Here is a 21,254-nt window from a genome sequence, read left to right on the forward strand (position 1 = left end):
GCCGGGCGTCCCCGAAAGGCGGATTAATTGACTGACGTTTGACAGCGCAGTGTGGGCTACGGAAAGGGCTTTGCATTTCGGGGTCACCTCGGTCGGCCCCCGGCGCGGATTCACCACTCGCGCGCGCGCGCGGTTCAAGGGTTACGAGTTCGCCTAAATTATGCACAACCATCACCGGGCCGGAGGATATTCATTTGCTTTAAAAACCCACCTGGAAGCGTTGGGTCCTTCGCGTAAAGTCCTTTGCCCTTCGTCATTATGCACTGTTTTTGCGTTAAAGAATCATTAGCGGCCGTAATGCCTTTAAGCTTGGTGAAATATAAAAACAAACACAGCTGCAGCGGCTCCCAGCAACGGCCCAGCAGCGCCCCAGAGCAGCGGTCAGCCCCCAGCCCTGTAGGTTGTAATTTATGCAAAATAAGTACATCCGCAAGATCCCAAGCGAATGCAGCGTCTGGCGAAGGACGCGTGTTCAGAAAAAGGGTAATTTTAAAGCCAGAAACTTTAAAGTAACCATTCCGGACGGTCTTTAAACTTACCCGCTGACGGTGGCAACGCATTGTGATATCCTTAAAGCGTGTTACTTAAATAGGAAAAACAACAAACACTAACAAGGTTAATTATAAAATCTCAAAGTTTATTAACTTATTTTAAATGTCTTACTCTTACTACCTGAAGTAGAAAATAAACTATTTCACTAAACCGTTTCGGAATCGTAACCGTGAACAGACCATTCCCGAACATGCCTTACATTAGAGTTTGTCGTGCTGGAGCCGGCCACGTGTCGTGTAACCACGTCGCGTTCTCGCTTCTGCCTCGCTTTCGCATGCTTCCGGCTTTTACCTTTGGTTAAGAATTGTCACTTTTACAGATCATTATTCGAGGAGTATGTGTGTGTGTTTGTTGTTGACGACATTATCTTTTTTTTTGTTGTTGAAAAGTGGGGATAAAGGACGAATTAAAATTATTCACTATCAACGAACGAAACGAACAAAGCCTGGCAGCTCGTAAATATACAACTAGTTATTGTACACATCATCGTCATCATCATCATCATCATACGTACATACATACACCGTGGAATAAATAATGAAAGGTAAGCTCGTGAAACGGGCCGTGCCGGGGGCCGATGATGCCACCGGCTCCCGGGTTTCCGGTTGCCCGTAACCCGAGTTTTTGAGTATTGAATTCGGTATCAGAGATTCGTTCCGCGTTTCGCATTTTTTGCGTTGCTTTGCGCTTTACAAGTTAGCAATTTTACTATTAGCTCAGTTACTGGGTACTGGGGGTTTGATGTTTTTTTTTAATTAGACTTAGCTTCATAAGGGTTTTTTTTAATCAGTACTGGATGTTGTTGTTTTTCCAAGTTTTTTGTTTTTCAAGAGACCTTTTTCTCACTTCCTTACGCTACTATACTTTTATTATTCTTCCATCTCGCTTCGCTGCTATGCTAGTTTTTACACTCTTACTGCGCCTTACGATTCGATCTATGTTTATTTTGTACAAAGTTCGCCAGTTCTATGTCATTTTGTCTGTTTGTTTGTTTCATTGTTTCGTTTGCTCGCGTTTGTTATTGTGTGTTCTTTTCTTTGTTACCATTTTGTGTTTTTTGATTTAGTTTGAGTTTCGCTGTGCCCCGTTCGGGCATTAAAACTTACCTATACCGCACAAAAGCAAGAGAGCAGGAGTTCAATGTATTGTTATTTTGATTCTTTTTTTGCTGTTTTCGTTTGTTCATAGTCCTTTTTCTTTTGGTGGCTGGCAATGGCATTAATTTTTGTCGCAACGCGGTGCTGCACGGTTTTGTTCAATTTCGTGGGGCCTGTGTGACCCGCCGCGCGCGTCTTTGTTTATATGAATATGAACATTGTTAATCAATTGTTTTGAATTGTGAATATGCATAGATATATTTATAGATGTTATGTATAGCAGCGCAGCCACCGTCCATCGGTTGCTTTGCTTTGAGATTCTTGATTGGTTGTCTTGTTTTGTTTTCGTTTAATTGTTAGTTGGCTTAATAGTACTTACAGAATTGCCTTACGCATTGTTAATAGCAGTGTATTTCGTTTTTCACAACCGAACAACGTAAATTTGATTTCTAAACGGAGAAATGGGGGAGAAATACAACGGAAGGAACTAAGTCATTTTGCGCAAAACAAAAATTGTATTAAATGCCTTCTGGTTGCATGATCGACTTACAGCTCTGTCTTGTGGTTGAGATTAGCGATCGTCCCCCTCGTCCGAACACCGGATGCGGGCCCGTGCCATCGCGGTGTGCTCCTCTGTCACTGTCCACCGTCATCCACCCGCCGTTTAATTACACATTACGCTAGCAAAGTTTTATCACAGTCAACGCAGCGTTTCCAACACGCTGTGGAGTAAAACAAAGGACCGAAAGGGACACACAAACCCGAACAGATTATTGCATTATTCCATAAAGGACATCCGGGGGAAACAGGATAAAGAAAAGAACCGGATCGTGGAAGGGAATTTTATGTCCTTACCTGCTTTTTATTCATGAGAGCCGAGCGCCCGATCCGTCCCCAGCGCCGATGGCGTCGGGTTTTGGCAACTTGTCGGAAGCTATTACTGAGGTCTGCCGGGCCCGGCGGCTAACTTCTACACCAGGTGACCGTCCGCATCGGTGAAGCCGAAGGACGCGTTGAAGGAGCTCAGATTGGTGGCGCTTGGGTCGTAGCTGCCGATCAGCAGACTGTTTCCGAGGCTGCTGGTACCGAGCGTCCCGGACGGTGCGTTGCCGGTGCCGGACGGCCCCAGGAAGGTGCTGCCGACAAGCGGGATCCCCGGGACCGATCCGAGCGGTACCGGCGACGGGTTCTGCACGGCGATCAACTGACCACCACCGACCACTGGATGCTGGAGCTGCTGGTGCTGGCTCCCATTGCTGGCGCTGCTGTTCCGCTTCGGGTCCTTCAGGATTCCCTGCAGAGGCTTCGGTGCCGGCTGGGGCGGTATCATGGAACCCGTGCCCGACAGCACCGTGTTGGCCGTGCCCATGTGCTGCGGCGACGAGGAGGTCTCGCTGACGACGGACTGCGCGTGGTACGTGACATCCGGCGGCGGAACCATCGGTCGCGTCATGCGCGTCAACGTGCCGGTGTTCTTGGGCAGCGCCGGTATAACCGGTGGCGGCGGAGTCGACATCTCCATCGCCGAGTAGTCCTGCTGTGGACCGAGTCGAGGGGAACCAACGGTCAAAGAAGGATCGTGGAGAAAGACTCTGGAGGACCTGCTTCCGGCGGTACCTACCATCGGAGGATACGACAGGTAGCGATCGCTGTTCATGTTGTAGTAGGACCCATCGAACGGTGGCCCTGGGGACGGAGCGGTCACGTAGCTGCTGCGCTCGATCATCTGATCGTCGTGGCTGCGCTGCTGATAGTTCACCGGGTTGTGGCGCGGATGGGGCAGGGTACGGGCGTAGGCTGCAGGGGGGAGCACAAACCAAACACGGAAACACGGAATCGATCAAAATCGACGTCTCGGAAACTCTTCCCCCATCGAATCGAAACGAAGCAAGGAACGGTCAACCCACCTCCATTGATATTGTTAGGGTACGGTGGAAGGGTGCCTTCCTTCTGGTAGCGAGGCGGCGGCATGTCCCCGTTCTCCACGAGATATGTCGAAGCGGACTTGCTGGTAGTGTCGTCCTGTTAGGCGAGGTCATGATGAAGTTATCGTCGAAGAAGATGCATGATCGAAGCATGAACGTGACAGAGTAAACAAACAGACACAGAGAGAGAGCGAGAGAGAGAGAGAGAGACAGAGAGAAATGATAAATATGATGGGGGCACTAGAAGCTGACACTGGTCACGCGCCGGGCCGGGCTGCTAGGGTTAGCCGCTAGAGGCACCTACCGTGTAGTCGGGACGATTGGCGTCGCTCGAGTAAGCGTCACTCTTTTCCGAGACACTCGACAGCGTTTCGCCTGTAACGAATGCAACGACGTTTAGTTTATGCACAACCAACCCCAACCTCGGAAGGAACGTTCGCCGGTCGGCCGGGTTCGTTAGTTGGAAAAATTTGGAAAATTTAGTTGCCAGCGGTTAGTTTTCCGAAACAGACAGTAAACGGGACCCCCCAAAAAAGGATCCCGGAATGAGGGACCCGCTCATGTAGCGCTCCATTCTCCGGAGCCAGTGCTTTCGGGTTAGCGCTGCTCCCTGAGGGCTAAAGCCTGAGGCCTGTGCTTACCTTTCGCTCGCTTCCGCATGATGAACCACGTCACGAGCCCGGCATTGACCGCCAGCAGGCAGAGTGCCGCCAGGGCAATGCAAAAAATAACGAAACTCGGAATCTCCGCCTTCTGTACCATCTCGGGAGCATCCGCGTCGGGACCAGCTACCGTGGCAGGAACGAAAGGAGAAAATCAAAAAGAAAGAAACAAAAGTGAAACAAATAAATAAAATAGGACAGAAAGGGCTAAAAAAAAGTGTGAAAATGTCAAACATAGGTCAAAAGTAACCAAAACTAAACTAAAACTAGTGAACGGAATGGTAAAAAGGAGCACAACAGACGTTGAAACGACATCACAAAAAACCACGAAGACCCCAACGCAATAGAACGAAACTAATGAAGGAAGATCGATTGACAAAATTGAATCGGAAAATTGAGCTCCGTTTAACTCAAACTCAAACGCGGTAACAGGTGCGGGCGGCGACGTGAGGTTACGGAAGCGGAAACGAGCGGGCGCACACACACAGCGGACACAGTATCGATCGAGTCAACCCATTATGACGTCGAATCGAACCCGCTCCACGATGATTGATGGATCGATAGAGATAGGGACGACGGGTGTCCTGAGAGGCCCGGATTGGAAGGACGATTTATGTCCTGGCAACGGCGCCACGCCAATGATGGACGAGCCAAAGCGAACGTTCCTTCCCCGATCGACTACACGTCAACGTTACCCCGCTTGATGCGCTTGTGCACGGTGCGCCGGTGGATGCAGCAGCCGATCAGGATGATGTTGAGCAGCACGAGACAGATGCCGGCCGCTACCCCGACCAGCAGCACGATGCCGGACGCCCCGATGCTGCCGCCGGTCGACTGCGAGGAGGCCGTTTTGCTGCCCAGCGACGACGCCGGCTGCGACGGTGGAGTATCTGGTTGCGTCGCGAAGGAGTTAGGGGATTAGTAGCGGGTCGGATGCAAGGACGACACAAAGGTGCTCTTACTCTAGTGGGGGATGGGCGATGGTTTGGTGGAAGTACCTACCTTTCGTGTGGGCTCGCGTCACGTCGGGCAGGTAGCGGCTGGAGCCGAGCCCGTTCGAGGCCATAATCGAGAACACGTACAGCGTGTTCATCCGCAGGCCGCCGATCGTCAGCTTGTACGAGTTCGGCTGACTGTCCTCGTACCAGTACCGCTCGCTGTTCACCTCCCGGTACCGGACGCGGTAGTTCGCCTTCATGCCACCGTCAAAGCCGGGCGTCCAGGCGACGGTCACCGAGTCGTGCGTCACGTTCAGCACGTTCAGGCTGACGGGCGGGTCGGGCGGAGACGTCACGTCCAGCCGGACCTTCTCCTTCACGTTCCCGAGCTCGTTCCGGACGATGCACTCGTACAGGCCGTAATCGTTGGCCGCAACCCGCTCAACCACCAGGATCGATTCGTACGTCAGCGCGTCGATCTGCTTGTTCTCGACGTAGAACTTGGCCGTCTGGTTCACGTTCAGCACCTGGCCGGCCCGGGACCAGTAGAACTTGGGCCGTGGAGCCGACTGTGCCCGGCACGGTAGCCGGGCGCGTTCACCGAACCCGGCGGCCGCCCGCAGCATCACCGGCGATTTGTCAATCTCCGGTGCAACTGTGTGTGTGTGTGCAGGGAAAGGAAAGGATGGAATATCGCTTATTAGTGGCCGGCGGTGACTGATTAATCTCGGGATGAGACCAGCGGTTACGATTACGATGGAATCGATTCCCGTCCCGCGGTTCGCCACTTACACTTCACGATCAGCAGCACGTCGCGGCTGGTCGGGTTCGCCACGCGGTTGTCGGCGATACACCGGAAGTTGCCGACGTCCTCCCGGAGTGCGTTCTTCACGTGCAGGTAGCTGGTGCCGTTCGCGAACGTCGTCGACGTCTTGATGGTCATATCGTACCCGATGCGTTCCCAGCGAATGTGCTCCTCGGTCAGCGGTTTACCTACAGTGGAACAAACGGAACGGACCGGTCAGACGGACCTGTCAAAAAACCGCGAACCGACCGGGAAGAACCTACCTTCGACGGTGCACGACAGCATCGCTTCTTCGCCCGGGCTCACGGTAACGTTCTCCGAGATGGACTGGATCGATGCACCGTCTGGAGAACGAGAACGAACGGAGCAAACGGTGTAGACAGAGTTGAGACCCAACAGGACCCCAATAATGCCCAGTGGGGAGCTGACCCCCCAAATGGTCGAGATATTTGTATTAACTGCCAACTATCTTGTAGTTCGCAAGCTTTGCTGTCTCAATAAAAAACTTTTTGCCAACAAAATAAAAGGCCCGGCCCTTCAGGGAGACCCAGACACCCGGCAGAGTCCGGCGTTCGGGGCAATTCTTTTATCCAGATTAATGCCGGCGGCATCGAATCCGGCGGACGACCGACGTCCGACACTAATCCATAAAAGTGTAATAAATTTTTATCCACACCGTTGACGTATAAATGTTTTCGGAACCGGAACCCAGCTCCAGGTCCAGGGCACCTGGTACTATTGGAGGGTTCCGGCGAGAAAGGAAGAAAAGGAAAACCATTTGTCTTCCAACCCTGTAAACGTTTCGCCTCGAGGGCCCCTCGCTGATCCGCCGTGAAATGGGTGCAACCCGACCACTCCACTCGGGTTTTGCGGCGAAGTCGGTCCGATAGTCCGGGTGTTCCGGGTGTTCCGGGGTTCCTGGCTGACAAATGGGCGGCGGCCACACGAAAACTCCCCGTTCACAAAACCAGCATCCCGACCCGCCCGTTCGGCGGAAGTTTGATTCATGTACTTACACTCGACTACGACGGAGATATTAATCATCGCCGACCCCTGGGAGTTGACAGCTTCGCAGGTGTAGATGCCGGTGTCGTTCCGGTTGAGGCGCGTGATGTTCAGGATCGGTCCCTCCGAGACTATCCGCTGCGCACCTGTGGGGCGGAAGAAGAGGCCACCGAGACCGAGACGTTTTGCTTGGATTAGTATCGCTGATTACGGGCGGCGCGCCCTTCCCCGATCCGGTGGCCTACCTGCGGTCGAGAGGATCGGCAGTCCGTCTTTGGTCCAGGTGTACGAGATCGACATCGGGTTGCCGGTGGCCACCATGGCGACGGTCAGCGGTTCCCCTTCGGCACCGACCACGGTCGAGGATGGTGGGGGCTTAAATTTGGGCGGATCTGGACGTAAAAACGAGACGGGCGGGAAGTCGGTGGTTGAGTCACGGAGAACTGGCACCTGGGACCGGCTGTTCACTTACAGAGCACCTGCAGCTTGATGGCCTCGTGGACGTTCCGCTGGAGCGCCTCGTTCGCGCTCTGGCACGTGTACACGTTCCCGTCCATGTCCTGGCTGATGTTTACCTTCAGCTCGAGCGACGACACGAAGCCGCCCCACAGTCCGGTCTTCGTGGCGTTGTTGGTGCCATCGACGGCGATGCCATCGCGCCACCACGAGATCGTGGCCGGCGGATTGCTGGAGCTCGAGTCGCAGATCAGCGTCGCCTCGACGCCCGGCTTCAGCTCCGGGGGTATGATTTTGATTTTGACCGTTTCCGGCGGGACTGCCCCAAGAGAAAACCCAAGAGGACAACGTGAAGACCTCGTTTACAAAAAAAACCCGAATGGGACCCGATCCCGATCAGCACACTTACAGTTGACGGCGAGCGTCCGGGCAGCGGACAGCGGGATCTCGGTGGCCGAGTTGTGGGCCTCGCACCGGTACTTGGCCTGGTTGTCGGTCGCGTTCACCAGGATCGACAGTTCCGACGAGACCAACTTGTCCGTTGCTTTCGTGACGGAATTGAGCTGCGGAAGGGAAGGGAGAAAGCATTAGTCAACCGCTAGCGAGTCTATGGAATCGCTGAAGAACTTGAAATACTGCGGCACAGTATTTATGCTAAGTTATGGGAGTTCCCCGCTTTACTCTATAGAACCTTTTTCATACTCTGGTGCCAACACGCCGAGGCCGCCACGAGGTGTACCTCGTGGTGATTGGACACGAAACCTAATTTTATGCCCTCGGCACGCAACACCACCACCGACGGACGGACGCCTATCTTTCCGCGAGCGGGTCCCAGAAAAGATTTACGAACCCACGGACCTAAGGACACTTCGTAGGCACCGGCACCTCCAGCCCAAATTGACGGATGGTTATGGGCCCGAACCCGAACCGGAAGCCTTTCCGGGGCCAAGATTGGGAACGCCGACACCACAAACACACAAACACCATAAGCTTAGCGTACCTCCATTGCTGCCCACCAGGAAGGAGTGCGACGGAGGAAGCGTCCCCGTGTGGCGGTTTGCCGACAAATATTTGCCAAAGACGATGGCGATGGCGTCGCCGGTAAAGTTTGCGGAAATTAATTAAATCCCCCCGCCAGGATCCAGGAGAGCTTCCGCCGACGTCGACCCGTCCCTGGAGCGATGGGTTTCCGAAGGGTCAGGTGTGCGCCTCTTGTCACCACGGTCGGCGACGGTCAACAACATCCCTGGCCGACTTTTTAGAGGGAAGATTCGGACATTGGTGGGCACCCGTTACTTACCTTTTTGTCGTTCTTGTACCACGTCAGTGTGGCCAGCGGGTTACCGCCGCCGGAAGTGCACTGAAGACGCTGCACCGAGCCCGCCGCTATGACGGTGCCCTCGGTGTACCCGGTGATGGTCGGTTGGCTGGGCGGCACTGCAAGACAAAATGGGAATATATTTTATTAGAACAACAATTGAGGGCTTCGAATTAATACTGAATTAAAATTGATATTAAAAGGAAATGGAGGAGGAATGCAAATTGCACCTCATTTGCTTGTCAATTGCGAGGGCCCCAGCGAACAACGGAGTTGCATAATGAAAGGCGATCAACGCTTACTCGGATCCCATCGGCCCAGGCGCAACATCCCTGCGCCTGGCCCGTGAAAGGGGCCGTATTTATCATCTCCGTTGCTACGCTCGGTACGTCGGCATAGATAATTGAATTTACTACGCAAACCATAATCTCACAAGACCCTGAGGCTGCTGATGGGGCACAACGAGGCAGCCCGGATAATGTGACAACGATGGCCACCATGCCTTCCCGTTGCCTGGAGTAGATTAATTTGCACAACAAGCACCATCCTTTCGCAAACGGGCTGCATAATGATTTCGTAAGAGGGTCGTTTTAATGTCGGTAAAATTTCATTTAACAGACAAAACATGGTAACGTCACCGGGAGAGTGCTTTAGGTAATTAGCAAAAATCGCTAACGATGGAACGAAAGATATCTAACACTTTGAAAATAACTTGAAACGAAGAAAACAACTAACATGAATGAAGAAAAGAATAAATAAAGGAATGAATGAAATAAATAAATAGCGATTAGTAAGAAAAATAGATAAGAAGTTGTCGAAAGAACCAGAAAATAAAACAAAGCAAACAAAAACCTAAATTAAAGACACGAATCGCAATCGGAATAAAAGGAAGAGAAACAGGGAACACAATCGAAAAGTTAACCAATACTTACACAAAACATTGACCGTGTGGGTCGAGATCACGTTTTCCGTCAGCTGCATGTTCAGCCCATGGCAGATCACCACCAGCGAGCGTTTGTTCGCCTCCACCGGCACGGAGATGTTGGACACGGTTATCCATCCACCTAGCGTCAAGTAAGAAATTTATAATACAATTCGGTCAATTATTCAAGTGTTAGGATGGGAAGTGTGCACATTTAAACGAATCATTACGCTGCCTACCGTCATGGTTCTCGATCGTCCTGGACGTAGTGTTCTTCATGTGGTGCCCGCTGACGCTCCACTTGATCTCGGCCGGCGGATTCGACGGTGCCGTCTGACACTGCAACGCCACCACGTCTCCGGTGCGCGCCTCGGAAGCCCCGGAAATGGTCACTTGTGTGGGAGCAACTGGACAAAGGGTGTGACAGGACTCGAAGTTAGGAAATCTGCTGTGTCCCCGTGCACCCACCGCACCCCGGCTCTACTTACACAGCACGCTCAGGGTGATTTCCGTTTTGAGTGGCGCCGAAATCATGACGTTGTTGGCCTCGCACCGTAACCGCGCCTTGTTGTCGGCTTCTTCCGCCACGAACGAGTAGATGTTCTCCGACAGCCGGTCCGTGGTACGGTACGCCATCCGGACCTGGACGTCGTTCTTGTACCAGATCAACTGGGCCGGCGGATTGCCACCGCGGCTGCGGCAGATGAGCTCCACGTTCTGGCCGCGTCGCAGCACTTCGCCCGGCGTGAATCCTTCGATCTGTGGCTCTCCCGGGGGATCTGTTTGGAGAAACTGCGCCTTAGACAGATGTCACGGCGACATTTCCCCGGTAGCGGCTACTTACACAGCACGGACAGTTGAACCTTCGTCTGCATCGGACGATCCGGTTGCAGGGCTTTGTGCTTCGCCTGGCACGTGTACTCCATGTAGTCGTCCTCCGAGCCCGGTTTGATGCGCAGCAGCGACGTCACCGTGTACCGCTTGCCCTCCGTTTCCGTCACCTTGTTCTCGATCGTGTCTGCAGCGGAAGAAGAGCGTATATCACATGAGCCACACCGCTCGAGGGTAATGAAATTAAGGGTACACCTTGCGCACTGGTGGGAACTTTCTCCGGTGCCACACAGTCCCCTCCAGTGTCCGCCGAGACGTTTAGGTTCTTGCACAACTTTTGTTCGACGAAACAAGCACGAGCCCTGCCCATCTTTTGATACTTTTGTTCGTTCATTACGGAGAACGAGATGATGTAATATTGCCGAAGTCGAAGAATAAAAGTTTTCCGTCCACCAAAGAAAGAGCGGGCGTCCTTTTGTGGTCCCAGATATTGAATGTGCCGAAGTTTTGTGCCCAAAACAGTGAAATAAATCATCAACAGTATAATACTTTTGGACTCGAGATGATGAAGTGATAACAACACTCTTTGGGTGCTCCACCATTTGACGACATAACAGCCGTTCAGTTCATCTGAAAGAGTTTAGGCAAATTTACATAAAATCAGGCTCTAGGCAAGCAATTAATTAAAACGCAGGATGAAGCCTTCACACTGGCCGATCGTTACGTTGGCAGCCATACAAGAGCATGCGGTTGAAATTTGTCTTTCAGGACACACATTAGGTCCTCTTTTGATATGATTTTTCCTTCAAAACCCAAAGTAATTTGCCCACCTAAGCTGAGTTATAAAAATGAAATGTAAAAGAATCATCCAAACTGCATAATTGGGTCCACTTGGTAGCAGATAGTGACAAAACAAAGTCCATCAACAGCAGCCTCGACACAGTAGTTCAACAAAATCAACCCAAAAAAACCTCAACTACACTCAACACAACTTTGTTTCGTTTGCGGCACCGTTCATCCGTCGGACCAACGCTTGACTGTCCCCCGCGGGGGTGGCCGGGACGGACCAAATCCGAGACAAATTTGTTTATGAAAATAGGACTCAGGGCCACTTCAGCACGGTCGGCGAAGAAAGCAATTTGTCATCAACATCACGCAACCACGCAACGCATCTGACTCCACGCGCCAACGGCCACACACCGCCACAGCACATCCCTGTTTCGGGGTTGTATGTGTGACCTGATCCTTCCCGAAAAGAACGCCGGTCGAACTGGCCGCAAAAAAACGTAAGGCGGAACGTAGGGCTGGGAAAATCTTTCCTTCTACCACTCAGCGAAAATGAAATCCTTCAGATGGGATCAAAAACACACGACCGTCGTTATCGGTTGCCGTCGCCACCAGTCCCATTCGGAAATGTGTGACCATTTTTGACCATTTAGGCCCCCAGTTCTTATTCCTCTTCTTGTACCATCCTTCGAGGGCAGAAAGTTCCACTTCCGGTCCGGGGTCGGTGGAAAGAAATTGAAATCGTTTGAACCCTTCCAAGTGCGACCCATCTATCACCGCGGCTGGTGGCGCGCAGGAGCGGCCATCCGCCTTTCGCCTTCCCTTTCCCTCTCGCTGGCTACTGGAAACTACAGTTGGTCTCTGTATGGTCTGTTTCCGATCCATTTCCCGGTGGTGCTGACGTGCTCGAATTTGTCTTCGGACCCGGTCCCGGACTTCTTGGCCTATTCCCGGACAATTCTTCAAACCATTTCCATCCCGAACGCACCCCTATTTGTACACTATGCTTCACGCCAGGGGCCCCGAAAACTGTGGCGAGGCCATTTTGGGGCTTCGATGAAACTTTTCCTCGGAATCCTCAGGTTCCAGTTCCAGATCCGAACTCCAAATTGAAGTTAACATAAAACTGCTTTCAGTGTTGCTTGATACATCGCAATTGAAACGGAATAAAAACTTTTCCCACAAAACTCCCACAAATTCCCCAAAGTGGTCGTACGACGGAATAGATTAAACAAATTGGAAACCCAAACTGGCCGGCCGGGCCGGGCGAAGCAGCCCCGATTGAATATGTGACACATTGCCCGCCCCGCCCAGACAGACACTTAAATGATTCCGAAAAGCTTATGTCCGGTCCGGTCGCTCCGGCACCGGGGAGAGCTCCAGAGATCTTGCTGTCTCCAGGGAAAAAGAGTTTTTCTGACGGCCACCGGCCAGCGCGCCATCTTCGAAGAAGTTGACGATCCAACCAATCCACACACAGACACAGAAAAACTGACCGAAGAACCGAGGAAGCTGTGAATGTCAAAAAATGATGAAAAATGTACCTAGGGAGGGACTTCAATTTATTTTGTTTGCCCATTTCGGTATCTGCCGAGTCCGGGTTCACCGAGCCATAAAAACCCCCACTGCGATGTGTGTGCCAAAAGGTGTTGCCGGAAACGGTAAGCTTCTTACCCGTCCGGCAAGTTTTCGTCCCTAGTTCACGTTCCGGTCAGCAGGACGAAAAGAAAACCGCCGCCGCCCAGAAAGATTAAGAACGAGTGTGTGTGTGTGTGTGTGTGTTGTGGACTCCTTGAAAAATGTCCCTTTTGAAGAGAACCACAACCACGAACGCGTATCCAATGGTGCCCGCGTGCCGCCATTTTGCCTCAATTTGGAGCCGCTTTGTCCGAATGGCCGGAGCTCCGACTCCGGTGGGTCCTGCACCGGACATCTTCTTCAGAGCAAACAGTTCACCCGTCGGGCGCGCGCGCGCCCGAAAAGGTGAACAAATACAAACATATCACCTTGCTGTCACCTTCAGTTGGCTCGCAGGGACGCAAGGTGTACCAGGCGGCCACGCCACGACAGAAGATCCGTTCCTTGCCGTTGGCCGCCGTGTGGTGTAGAAAAAAGTGTATAATTTATTTAGTGACATTTACCAACTTCATCCAACCGGCGTGGGTCGGTAACATCTTACTCCCCACCCCTCGGCGCAATGTCCGACGCGCCCAGACGTGGCCAGCTTCCGGTCGGCCTGGGCCCGGAGCCGGACTTTCTTCGAATATATTACCGTTATTTATTGCGAATGCTGACCGCATTTGTTCACCGCACGGATTCGGATCGCATTCGTATCACTCACGTGGAAAATCGTGAACCTGGGGTCCTCGCCCCGGAGGGGCCCAGCTTTTCGCTCATCTCCACCAACTCGGAGCGCCTCGACTGTGGATCGGCCAAATTTCCATAGTCCATTTCAGTCAGCAGAGCAAACAAACAAAAAACCGATTGACCTCCTTACTCCTTAGATGGGTGTGTGTGTGTGTGGCTAGGCCAGGGTTGTGGCCTGGATCGGATGTAGGGTCAGTAAATAATCTAAGGCAGCTTAAAAAGCCGGGCGATCCATTTATCTGCCGGGTTACGCCACGATTGGTTCGCAACATCACAACACTGTCCTCTCGATGAACTCGATCCGACCGACGACCGGATCGGACCGGACCGCAAACGACTAACTTCGATGGGGCCGAGATTGGGCCACGGGGCCGCAGAAAGTGTGGAAATGTATATTCTATCCGACGGAACGGACGGCTTATCTACACCCAGCCAGACCAGACCTCCAGACCCGGGGAGGAGCATCAGGAATTTGGCACCCCGTTTCGGCTTTCGGGGAAAAAAGGACGCAGACGCACTGAGGACGCTCGCTACTTACCGGATTTGAATTCCGTCTTGCCCCGGTACCACACGATCTGGGCGACCGGTTTGGCGTTCGACACGACGCAGGTCAGCGCGAGGTCCTGCCCTTCCCGTACCTCGACCTTCGCGTTCCGGCTGTAGCCCTGGATCTCGATCGACGACGGTGGAGCTGTAACGAAACGCGCAGGAAGATTATGGTTAATGTTTGTTCGATTTGCAATCGGAAAACTGTGGACCGCGTTTTTTTTATTTACGCCCGGGAAACATTTTTCATCCCCTATCGTGGCCGCGGATCCGTGTGCCCGGTCACGTACCGCAGATAATCAGTATGTAATTTGCCACCGACAGTAATTGACAGCATCCCCGTACTCGGTGGCCCCGTAACTCATCAGCCAGCCCGGCTCGGCCGGTGATCGAATGTCCTTTCGCAAAGGACCTTCCCTGGATTGCAGCATTCCGAGGACACGCTTCTCGGGGACGGAGCAAAAAAGCGAAGGACGGTGCACGGGGACCTCTACACGACACGGCGCTCACGGTACTTAAATAATCATTAGAAATCGATTGGAAAGTCCTTTATCCGGGCCGCCGCAGAAGTTGAAGGAATTTCTTGCTCCCCGCGGCACCGCAACCGCCCTTCCAGTCGTTCTGGTCGCGATGCCGAGTGAAAAAAAAAATCCCACAACCGAAATCGAAATGTGTAGGTAGTGAGCGCGCGCTAAATACGGAAAAACGGATCCCTGTTTCCCAATCCCAAGCGCCGTTGCAACGCCAATGCGCCCGGGATGCCGGACCTGGGGAAAACCACACCCAACGCCGGTGCGGTGCCGACGGTGAAAAACCGGTGCACGACGTCAAAGCGAATAACGATTTCACAATTATCTGAAAATTGCTTTCTCCCGTTTCGGTGCACGGTTCCGTGTGCCCGGCACCTTGGCACCTTGTCGCACGGCGATTCCGGGCATTCGGGAGCTAGCATTCGGGTAGTCCACACAGCTTCTTATGTGGGATTCCGCCCGGCACCCGAGGCTCTCGAATGGAAGGTTATCTCAACGCTTCCGTGCGCTGTGCGGTTCTCTCGCTCCTCGGAAGGATCACCGGAATCCGCCCCGAAGCCCCGAATTCCTGCTTTCATCTAAGGGGGAAGCCGGGGAAAATGAAAAAAGTTGACACCCTACGGCGGTGCTCCGGTGAAAAGCGGTGCTAAAGATAACTCCGGCGCAACTCTCAGGCCGCGATCGGGAATCGAAATTTGAATACGAGACTCTCGCCGGGGACTGCAAATGAATATTGAACGGGAAATATTATGGACACGTATTCCCGCGGCACTACCGACTATACCCGATGGTCCCTCGGAAGGCTTTCCTTTTTTTCGTTTACAGCGAAGGGAAATTAAAAAAGATTTTCCACCGAACCCGGGCAAAAAGAAGATTTTATTCGTTCACCCGTTCACTCGTTCGCCCGTGGTCAGGCCCCTGCCGATCTGGACCGCGAAGAAAAGAGTGAAAACCAGGGCTCCAAAACACCTTCAACTCGGAACCAGTCCGGTGGGAATGGTGAAAAGCCAACGGTGGCCGTGCACCAAAAAAAGAACGAATCTCAGCCACAGCCGGAAGGCAAGTGGCAAAAAAGCTGAGTCCTACTCAGCCCGGAGAACGATCGAACGAAAGGCAACGGTAGAAGGAAAATCAAATCTATGCAAAGTAGGACCAGCATGGAGGCGCTCGCGCAATGGATATCGCAGTGTCTCAGTCTCAGCATCGGCCACGTCGCATCTGTTTGGCCTGCCGAGCGAGAGCCACCCCATCCGAAACGAGTTTCTCTTATTCGTCCGGTTTTTTCCTCCTCGAATTTCGAAGCGAATAACTACGACATGGTGCTCGAAATTTCGTGCACAACTAAAGTGGCTCGACACCCCGAATGAAATACCCACCCGGCAAAAGAAGCGAGCGTGGAGCGTCGTGTCCCTCGGCTCGGACTTGGCTCCGGCTCCGTTCAATATGTGATAAATTGAAGCGGGACGATACGAAACGGAGAATGGATTTGGATTTATCGTGGCTCGGACCGTACTCGGGACCCGATACAGTTTATACCGTTAAAAGAACGCGCCGAGCCCACCCGGACCTGGACCCGGAACCGGGGCAGCATGTTTCTTGATTCGAGCGCCGGACACAATCCGTCCGCCCTTCGGTTCGGGTGCTTCACGTTCGCGATTTTGCATAAATGAAACAATCGAGCCGACACCAGACGACCGGGCCCGGGTGTTGCAGAGCTGTCATCAATATTGTCAGACGATCCAATATTTATGGATTTATTGCAATGAAATTTGATATGCTCCGAAAGCCGGGGCCCTGGCCCGGCGACAGCAGTGTCAGGAGACTTCAAAAATACCGTACCGTACCTAATGACACTGACGGCACAAGATGGTCGACACTTGTACCGAAATCTTTATCGCTTCGTTACAGTGTGTTTCGTAATGCCGCTTCATCGAACCGAACAACCGATCGGGGTGGACACGTGACAAGCTTTGGCTTCGAGTTAGGAAATTTTTAAAGGATCGAAATTTAAATTATTACGATACCGTGCCGTGTCCAATTCTTCTCGCGTAGCTTACGCAAAGCACCGCATAATCAAGCATCTCATCAACCGTTCAACCGTTTCTTTGTTTCGCCCGGGACCTTTTTTCTTTGCTTGATGATGATCTATTAAACCGTCATTTATTCCGCACAACATACGAAGCGTGAGCATGTTTTTTCCATATTTTCGTGTTTTAGGAAGCGGCACTGTTACGAAACAGGGTCCCGCGGTCGTCGGTTCGCCTGAAACTTTTATAATGAATACAGTCGATTAATGCTCATTCACTCGTCGTCGTCGGCGTCCGGCAGGGGGCTGTCGATAATGACCGAGACCGGGGCACCGGTTTCGCGCTTTCCCACAGCATACCCACAGCAAGATTTATCGAAGCTCACGACGCGGACGGACGTCCATTCATACGACCGGACCCCCCTCCCAGCTGCTAGGCTACCGGGGAATCCTTGACCAAACCGGCAAACCGGTCTCTTGGTTCATTCATAAAACACAGCACCACGATCTCGGTTCACCCTTGGGTGGGGTTGCCTCAAATTGGGAAACTTTCACAAAATCGATGCCCAATTTTTGCAAAAACCCCGACGAGAGGGACACATTCGATTACATAACCGATCCCAACCGATTCATGGGCACGGGTCCCCCTGCGGATCATAATTAATTCTTAAACGAATGGCTGAGCTTCTGATTCCCTGGCACCAGTGCTAACCTCGTTTAGCCCTCGCGATGCAGCACAGTACTATCGCTCGGGCGCAGGCCACCCCAATGTTGACTTAACGCTTCATTATGCAGCGGACACTCGATACTAATTCTCTGGCTCGCAGCATTGGTGATAATCGAATTTTGCGTCAGCCATCGGCTGAGGGACATGTAACCTTGGCCGGCCTAGGGTTCGGTCGCAAGTGAATTCAATCGAATCGACATTATCCGACCAGATTACGTGATGTGGGGGCGCGTACGCGATCGTTTAGCCGCTCGGTTTCAATTAGCCCCAATTTGGGAGAGTTTCAGCGACGGTTTCGATTTGATGTCAGAAGCTCGCGAGCATCGAGTGAAGGTATCGAGGCGTTAGCAACTGGTTCAATTTAAATTCTAGTCCAATCTGTAGCTCCGAAATTTTTAAAGGCTCGTCCCGATTCTTCTTCCCCGATGCCGGTGAACCGGTGTGGTGTGTACGAGTCAACCTGGAGGCCCCCTAATAGATGCACCAATTTATCAGCGCAGCGCCCAAAATGTTTGGCTGCTGAAAATGTTCACCAAATTCAGCACAATGAGCAGAGCCAGCGATTGATCGTCCTTCCGTTTTACCAATCGCCATCACTAATCACAGCCAGGCGCGCGACACAGGCTCTTTGCAGGCTCCGGCCGCCTCATCCAGCCGAGGCAAAAACCAGGCCAACAGCAGATAAGCTTGCACTAATCGACCCCGGACGGGGACGGGGAGTCGGTGTGTCGAGATCCGGGAGCTCGCTTTCGTCCGAACGTCCGAAACTTCCGGACGTCCCTGTACCGAGCCAGACCAGACGCTTCTTGCGTCAGAGGCTGCTGCGCCACACGAGTTGACATGAAATATTCATGAATTAAATTTTTTTCCCATTTTCCTTCGGCACGCCACAGGACACGGCCAGGAAAGGGGGGTTTTTTGGGAACCACTAGTGGCCACCGGCGCCCAAAATTTATCGGCAAACCGTGCACTGACCGTGCTGCCAAGGATACAGAGCTCCTAGACAGGGCAACCCTGTGACGGCATCCGGCCCGGGCATCGGGCTGATGCACATTTTTAATTTAGATTGTAATCAATACACGCGTACGCACACACACACCGGCACACGACACACGACACGGCACATACAAATGAGCGGTCCGCATCATCGAAAAGAGTTGCTGTTTATCATGCGACGAATCGGCTGGCCTGGGTTTTCTTTTTTTTTGTTATGTCGGGACATGATACAGCCACCCCAGCCTTCGGCCGGCGCCGTCGATGGTTGCCGCCGGGTCCTGGGAGTCGGAAAATATTTTTCCATAACGACAGCCTCAGCGCAAATGCAAATCCGGAAGCGCTCCTCTGGTATGCAAAGCACGCAGCAGGATAGCCGCTGTGCTGTGCGTTGAATGAAATGTGTGCTCGGCTTGTGCCGAGAGAGAACAGGGCTTTGGATGATTTTACTTGGCACTCTTACGGCTTTTGTGAGTAGAATTTAGACCGAGGGACTGCGATCGAATAGTGATCGAAGCATAAAACGCACGGAAAACACGCGCGCACCGTCCAATTAGTGAACGTAAAGTGCACCGGAAACCCGGTCAGGCACGGTCAGCAGTAGTCCTCGGCAGCACTGTTGTTGGGCTTTTGGTGTTTTTTAGACTATTTAACACTCGTCCACCGCGAACTATTTACGCGCGATCTGATGACCGAGCCGATGATGCGAAGCCACGAGGACCACGAAACCAAATGAAGGGCTTCAGTTTCAATTTTAGAATTTATAACTTTCAGCCGAAGCCCCGCTCAAAGGCCTTTGCGGGGCCCTTTTTTGGGGAGTAAAAGTTTTCAGCCCAAGAATCAGAACGTTCCACTTTTGGGGGGCGCACGGCGCAAAATTGCACGTAAACCGCGAAACTAACGGCAGATTTGTGGTCGAGTGTGACCATTTTTTTTTTGCTTTGCTCGCCCGATGTGCTATGAATAAATTATTCTATTTAAAAAATCAAACGTCCCCAAAATGGTACCTGTGGAGCATACGGCTGATGGCACGGTGCCATCAGCAAACATCCTCTCTCGCTAGCGGATCCTTAAAACGAGCGCACGTCAAACATGACACGACCACACGACACCACAGTGGCCGCGCGCCGGCTCATGTTGGGCTCCAAATTTAATCATATTAAAATTTGAAGTCCCATCCGGCAAAAGTTTCAACGCCATCGCGCGGCGGGCGTCGGGCGTAGCTTTCGTATAGTGAAGACGTCCCGGGACACGTGATTCGTGAGTGAGTTCATTCGTTTTTTTTTGTTTGGTCGACGTCACCGCGAGTTGATCGAATCACAATTTCACCTAATTTCAATCTGTGGCGCGCGCGCTTCTGTGACATCCGGTCGTCGTGGCGCACGTGTGGCGTATCAACCCCGGACCGGCGAAAACATATTTTGTTTTTCCATTCGCTACTCCATCCGTGTCTGTCTGTGCACAGAAATCCCCTTTCGCGACACTGACACCGGTTGGTATTCGATAAAAATATCCTTGATGATGACAGCGAAGAATTTGCGTAATTTTTGCGTCATCCCTTCGCCCGTTGCCATCCCGTTCGACCTAACGACAGCCCCTTCCCGTTCGGGTGAAGCTTTCGCGCCCTTCGCGAAGTTTTCGGCCCCTTGGGCTCGACCTCCATGCCATTAAAGGATTGCCTTGCCTTGTGGCGAAACTTACTTTAAAGTGAATACCAGCAAATGGGAAATTCTTAAAAACTCGCAACCACGGAAAAAGTTTTCCACTCGGTCCGCACCGGAAACCTGATGCGGCAACCTTTTTTCTTTTTTTAAATCAGATAGCGCCTTCGCGTGTTCATTATCCAGATTTTTCATTATCCTTAATCAGGCTCCCGCGTCTTATTCAATACGCGGCCAAGTGAGCCCCCCCGGGACCGTAAGCCCTCGGAAGAGAGCGGAATTTTCGGCCGAACGCAAGTTGCGTGCGCTTCAAAGGGCGCGTGATGAAATATTCACTCGCCAAATTATCGCTTACTTCATAATCTCCGCGCGCACACCGAAAGACGAATCGGTAAATGATCTGCTTGGCGGGCGGCCGGAAACTCCTTAAACGGAATAAGCAAATCGTTAACACGGAAGATAAACACAACTTCTTTGCCTACACGCGTATCATTCGCGCACCGGTGGATTGCATTTCAATTTCAACAACCCCCAAATCCCGACCCGGCCGGCCACGTTAAATTGTTCCGCTGCTTCCTGTTTCCCGTGTAGGGCGCCCGCAATCTTCCGCAGCACACCAGAACACACGTGGAGAAGCCGCCGCAGCGAGGAAAAGTGAGACATCGAGCAAACGGCCTCGAGCTTCTAATCGCCTCTCGCGGGCCCACAATTGTTTCGTGTATTCCGTTCCGCGAGGTGTTCCGTTTCGAAAGAAAAATAAAACTCCTTGTAGCGAGCGCAGGAGCCGCAGCGCCAAGGTACGCCGCCCCAAATCGTTTGAATATTTAAAAAGCATTACAACTTTTTTGCTTGGTGCGCGAGCCGTTTGAAGTTTTTCCTCGCAGTTCCAAGGCTCACAGGCTCGTTACACCGCGCGCGCAGCACCAATTCCGACGTCCCGCCTCGCCGGGAAACACGAAGCGAACGATTTTCTTTCGCATCCCCGGAGCCACCACCACCGGCACACGGCGATGAGCACGGCTCTACACGGCGATTACCATAAGATTAGAGAATGTTTTCTTCTTCGTCTTCGGCGCCCCCCGAAATTGCCACTGACAGGCCCCGGCC

General features: G+C 52.4%; 1 protein-coding gene across 1 annotated transcript in view; it reads right to left on the reverse strand.

The window, feature by feature from the left end:
• Positions 1-698: 698 nt before the first annotated feature.
• Positions 699-21,254, reverse strand: part of LOC128268996 (nephrin-like) — a 50,020-nt gene continuing 29,464 nt past the window's right edge. The window contains exons 4-23 of the mRNA XM_053006320.1: positions 14,203-14,355; positions 10,525-10,698; positions 10,169-10,459; positions 9,920-10,087; positions 9,691-9,822; positions 8,741-8,877; positions 7,850-8,003; positions 7,457-7,759; positions 7,230-7,376; positions 6,996-7,130; positions 6,243-6,323; positions 5,967-6,167; positions 5,239-5,829; positions 4,932-5,126; positions 3,879-3,949; positions 3,557-3,671; positions 3,271-3,446; positions 2,505-3,186; positions 2,200-2,371; positions 699-2,098 (exon numbers count right to left, since the gene is read on the reverse strand). Coding sequence (XP_052862280.1) covers positions 2,620-3,186; positions 3,271-3,446; positions 3,557-3,671; positions 3,879-3,949; positions 4,932-5,126; positions 5,239-5,829; positions 5,967-6,167; positions 6,243-6,323; positions 6,996-7,130; positions 7,230-7,376; positions 7,457-7,759; positions 7,850-8,003; positions 8,741-8,877; positions 9,691-9,822; positions 9,920-10,087; positions 10,169-10,459; positions 10,525-10,698; positions 14,203-14,355 — 3,791 coding nt within the window. The 3' untranslated portion in view covers positions 699-2,098; positions 2,200-2,371; positions 2,505-2,619. The remainder of the gene's footprint in view (positions 2,099-2,199; positions 2,372-2,504; positions 3,187-3,270; positions 3,447-3,556; positions 3,672-3,878; positions 3,950-4,931; positions 5,127-5,238; positions 5,830-5,966; positions 6,168-6,242; positions 6,324-6,995; positions 7,131-7,229; positions 7,377-7,456; positions 7,760-7,849; positions 8,004-8,740; positions 8,878-9,690; positions 9,823-9,919; positions 10,088-10,168; positions 10,460-10,524; positions 10,699-14,202; positions 14,356-21,254) is intronic.

The sequence above is a fragment of the Anopheles cruzii genome, chromosome 2 (genome assembly GCF_943734635.1).
Source record: "Anopheles cruzii chromosome 2, idAnoCruzAS_RS32_06, whole genome shotgun sequence".
Lineage (NCBI taxonomy): Eukaryota > Metazoa > Arthropoda > Insecta > Diptera > Culicidae > Anopheles > Anopheles cruzii.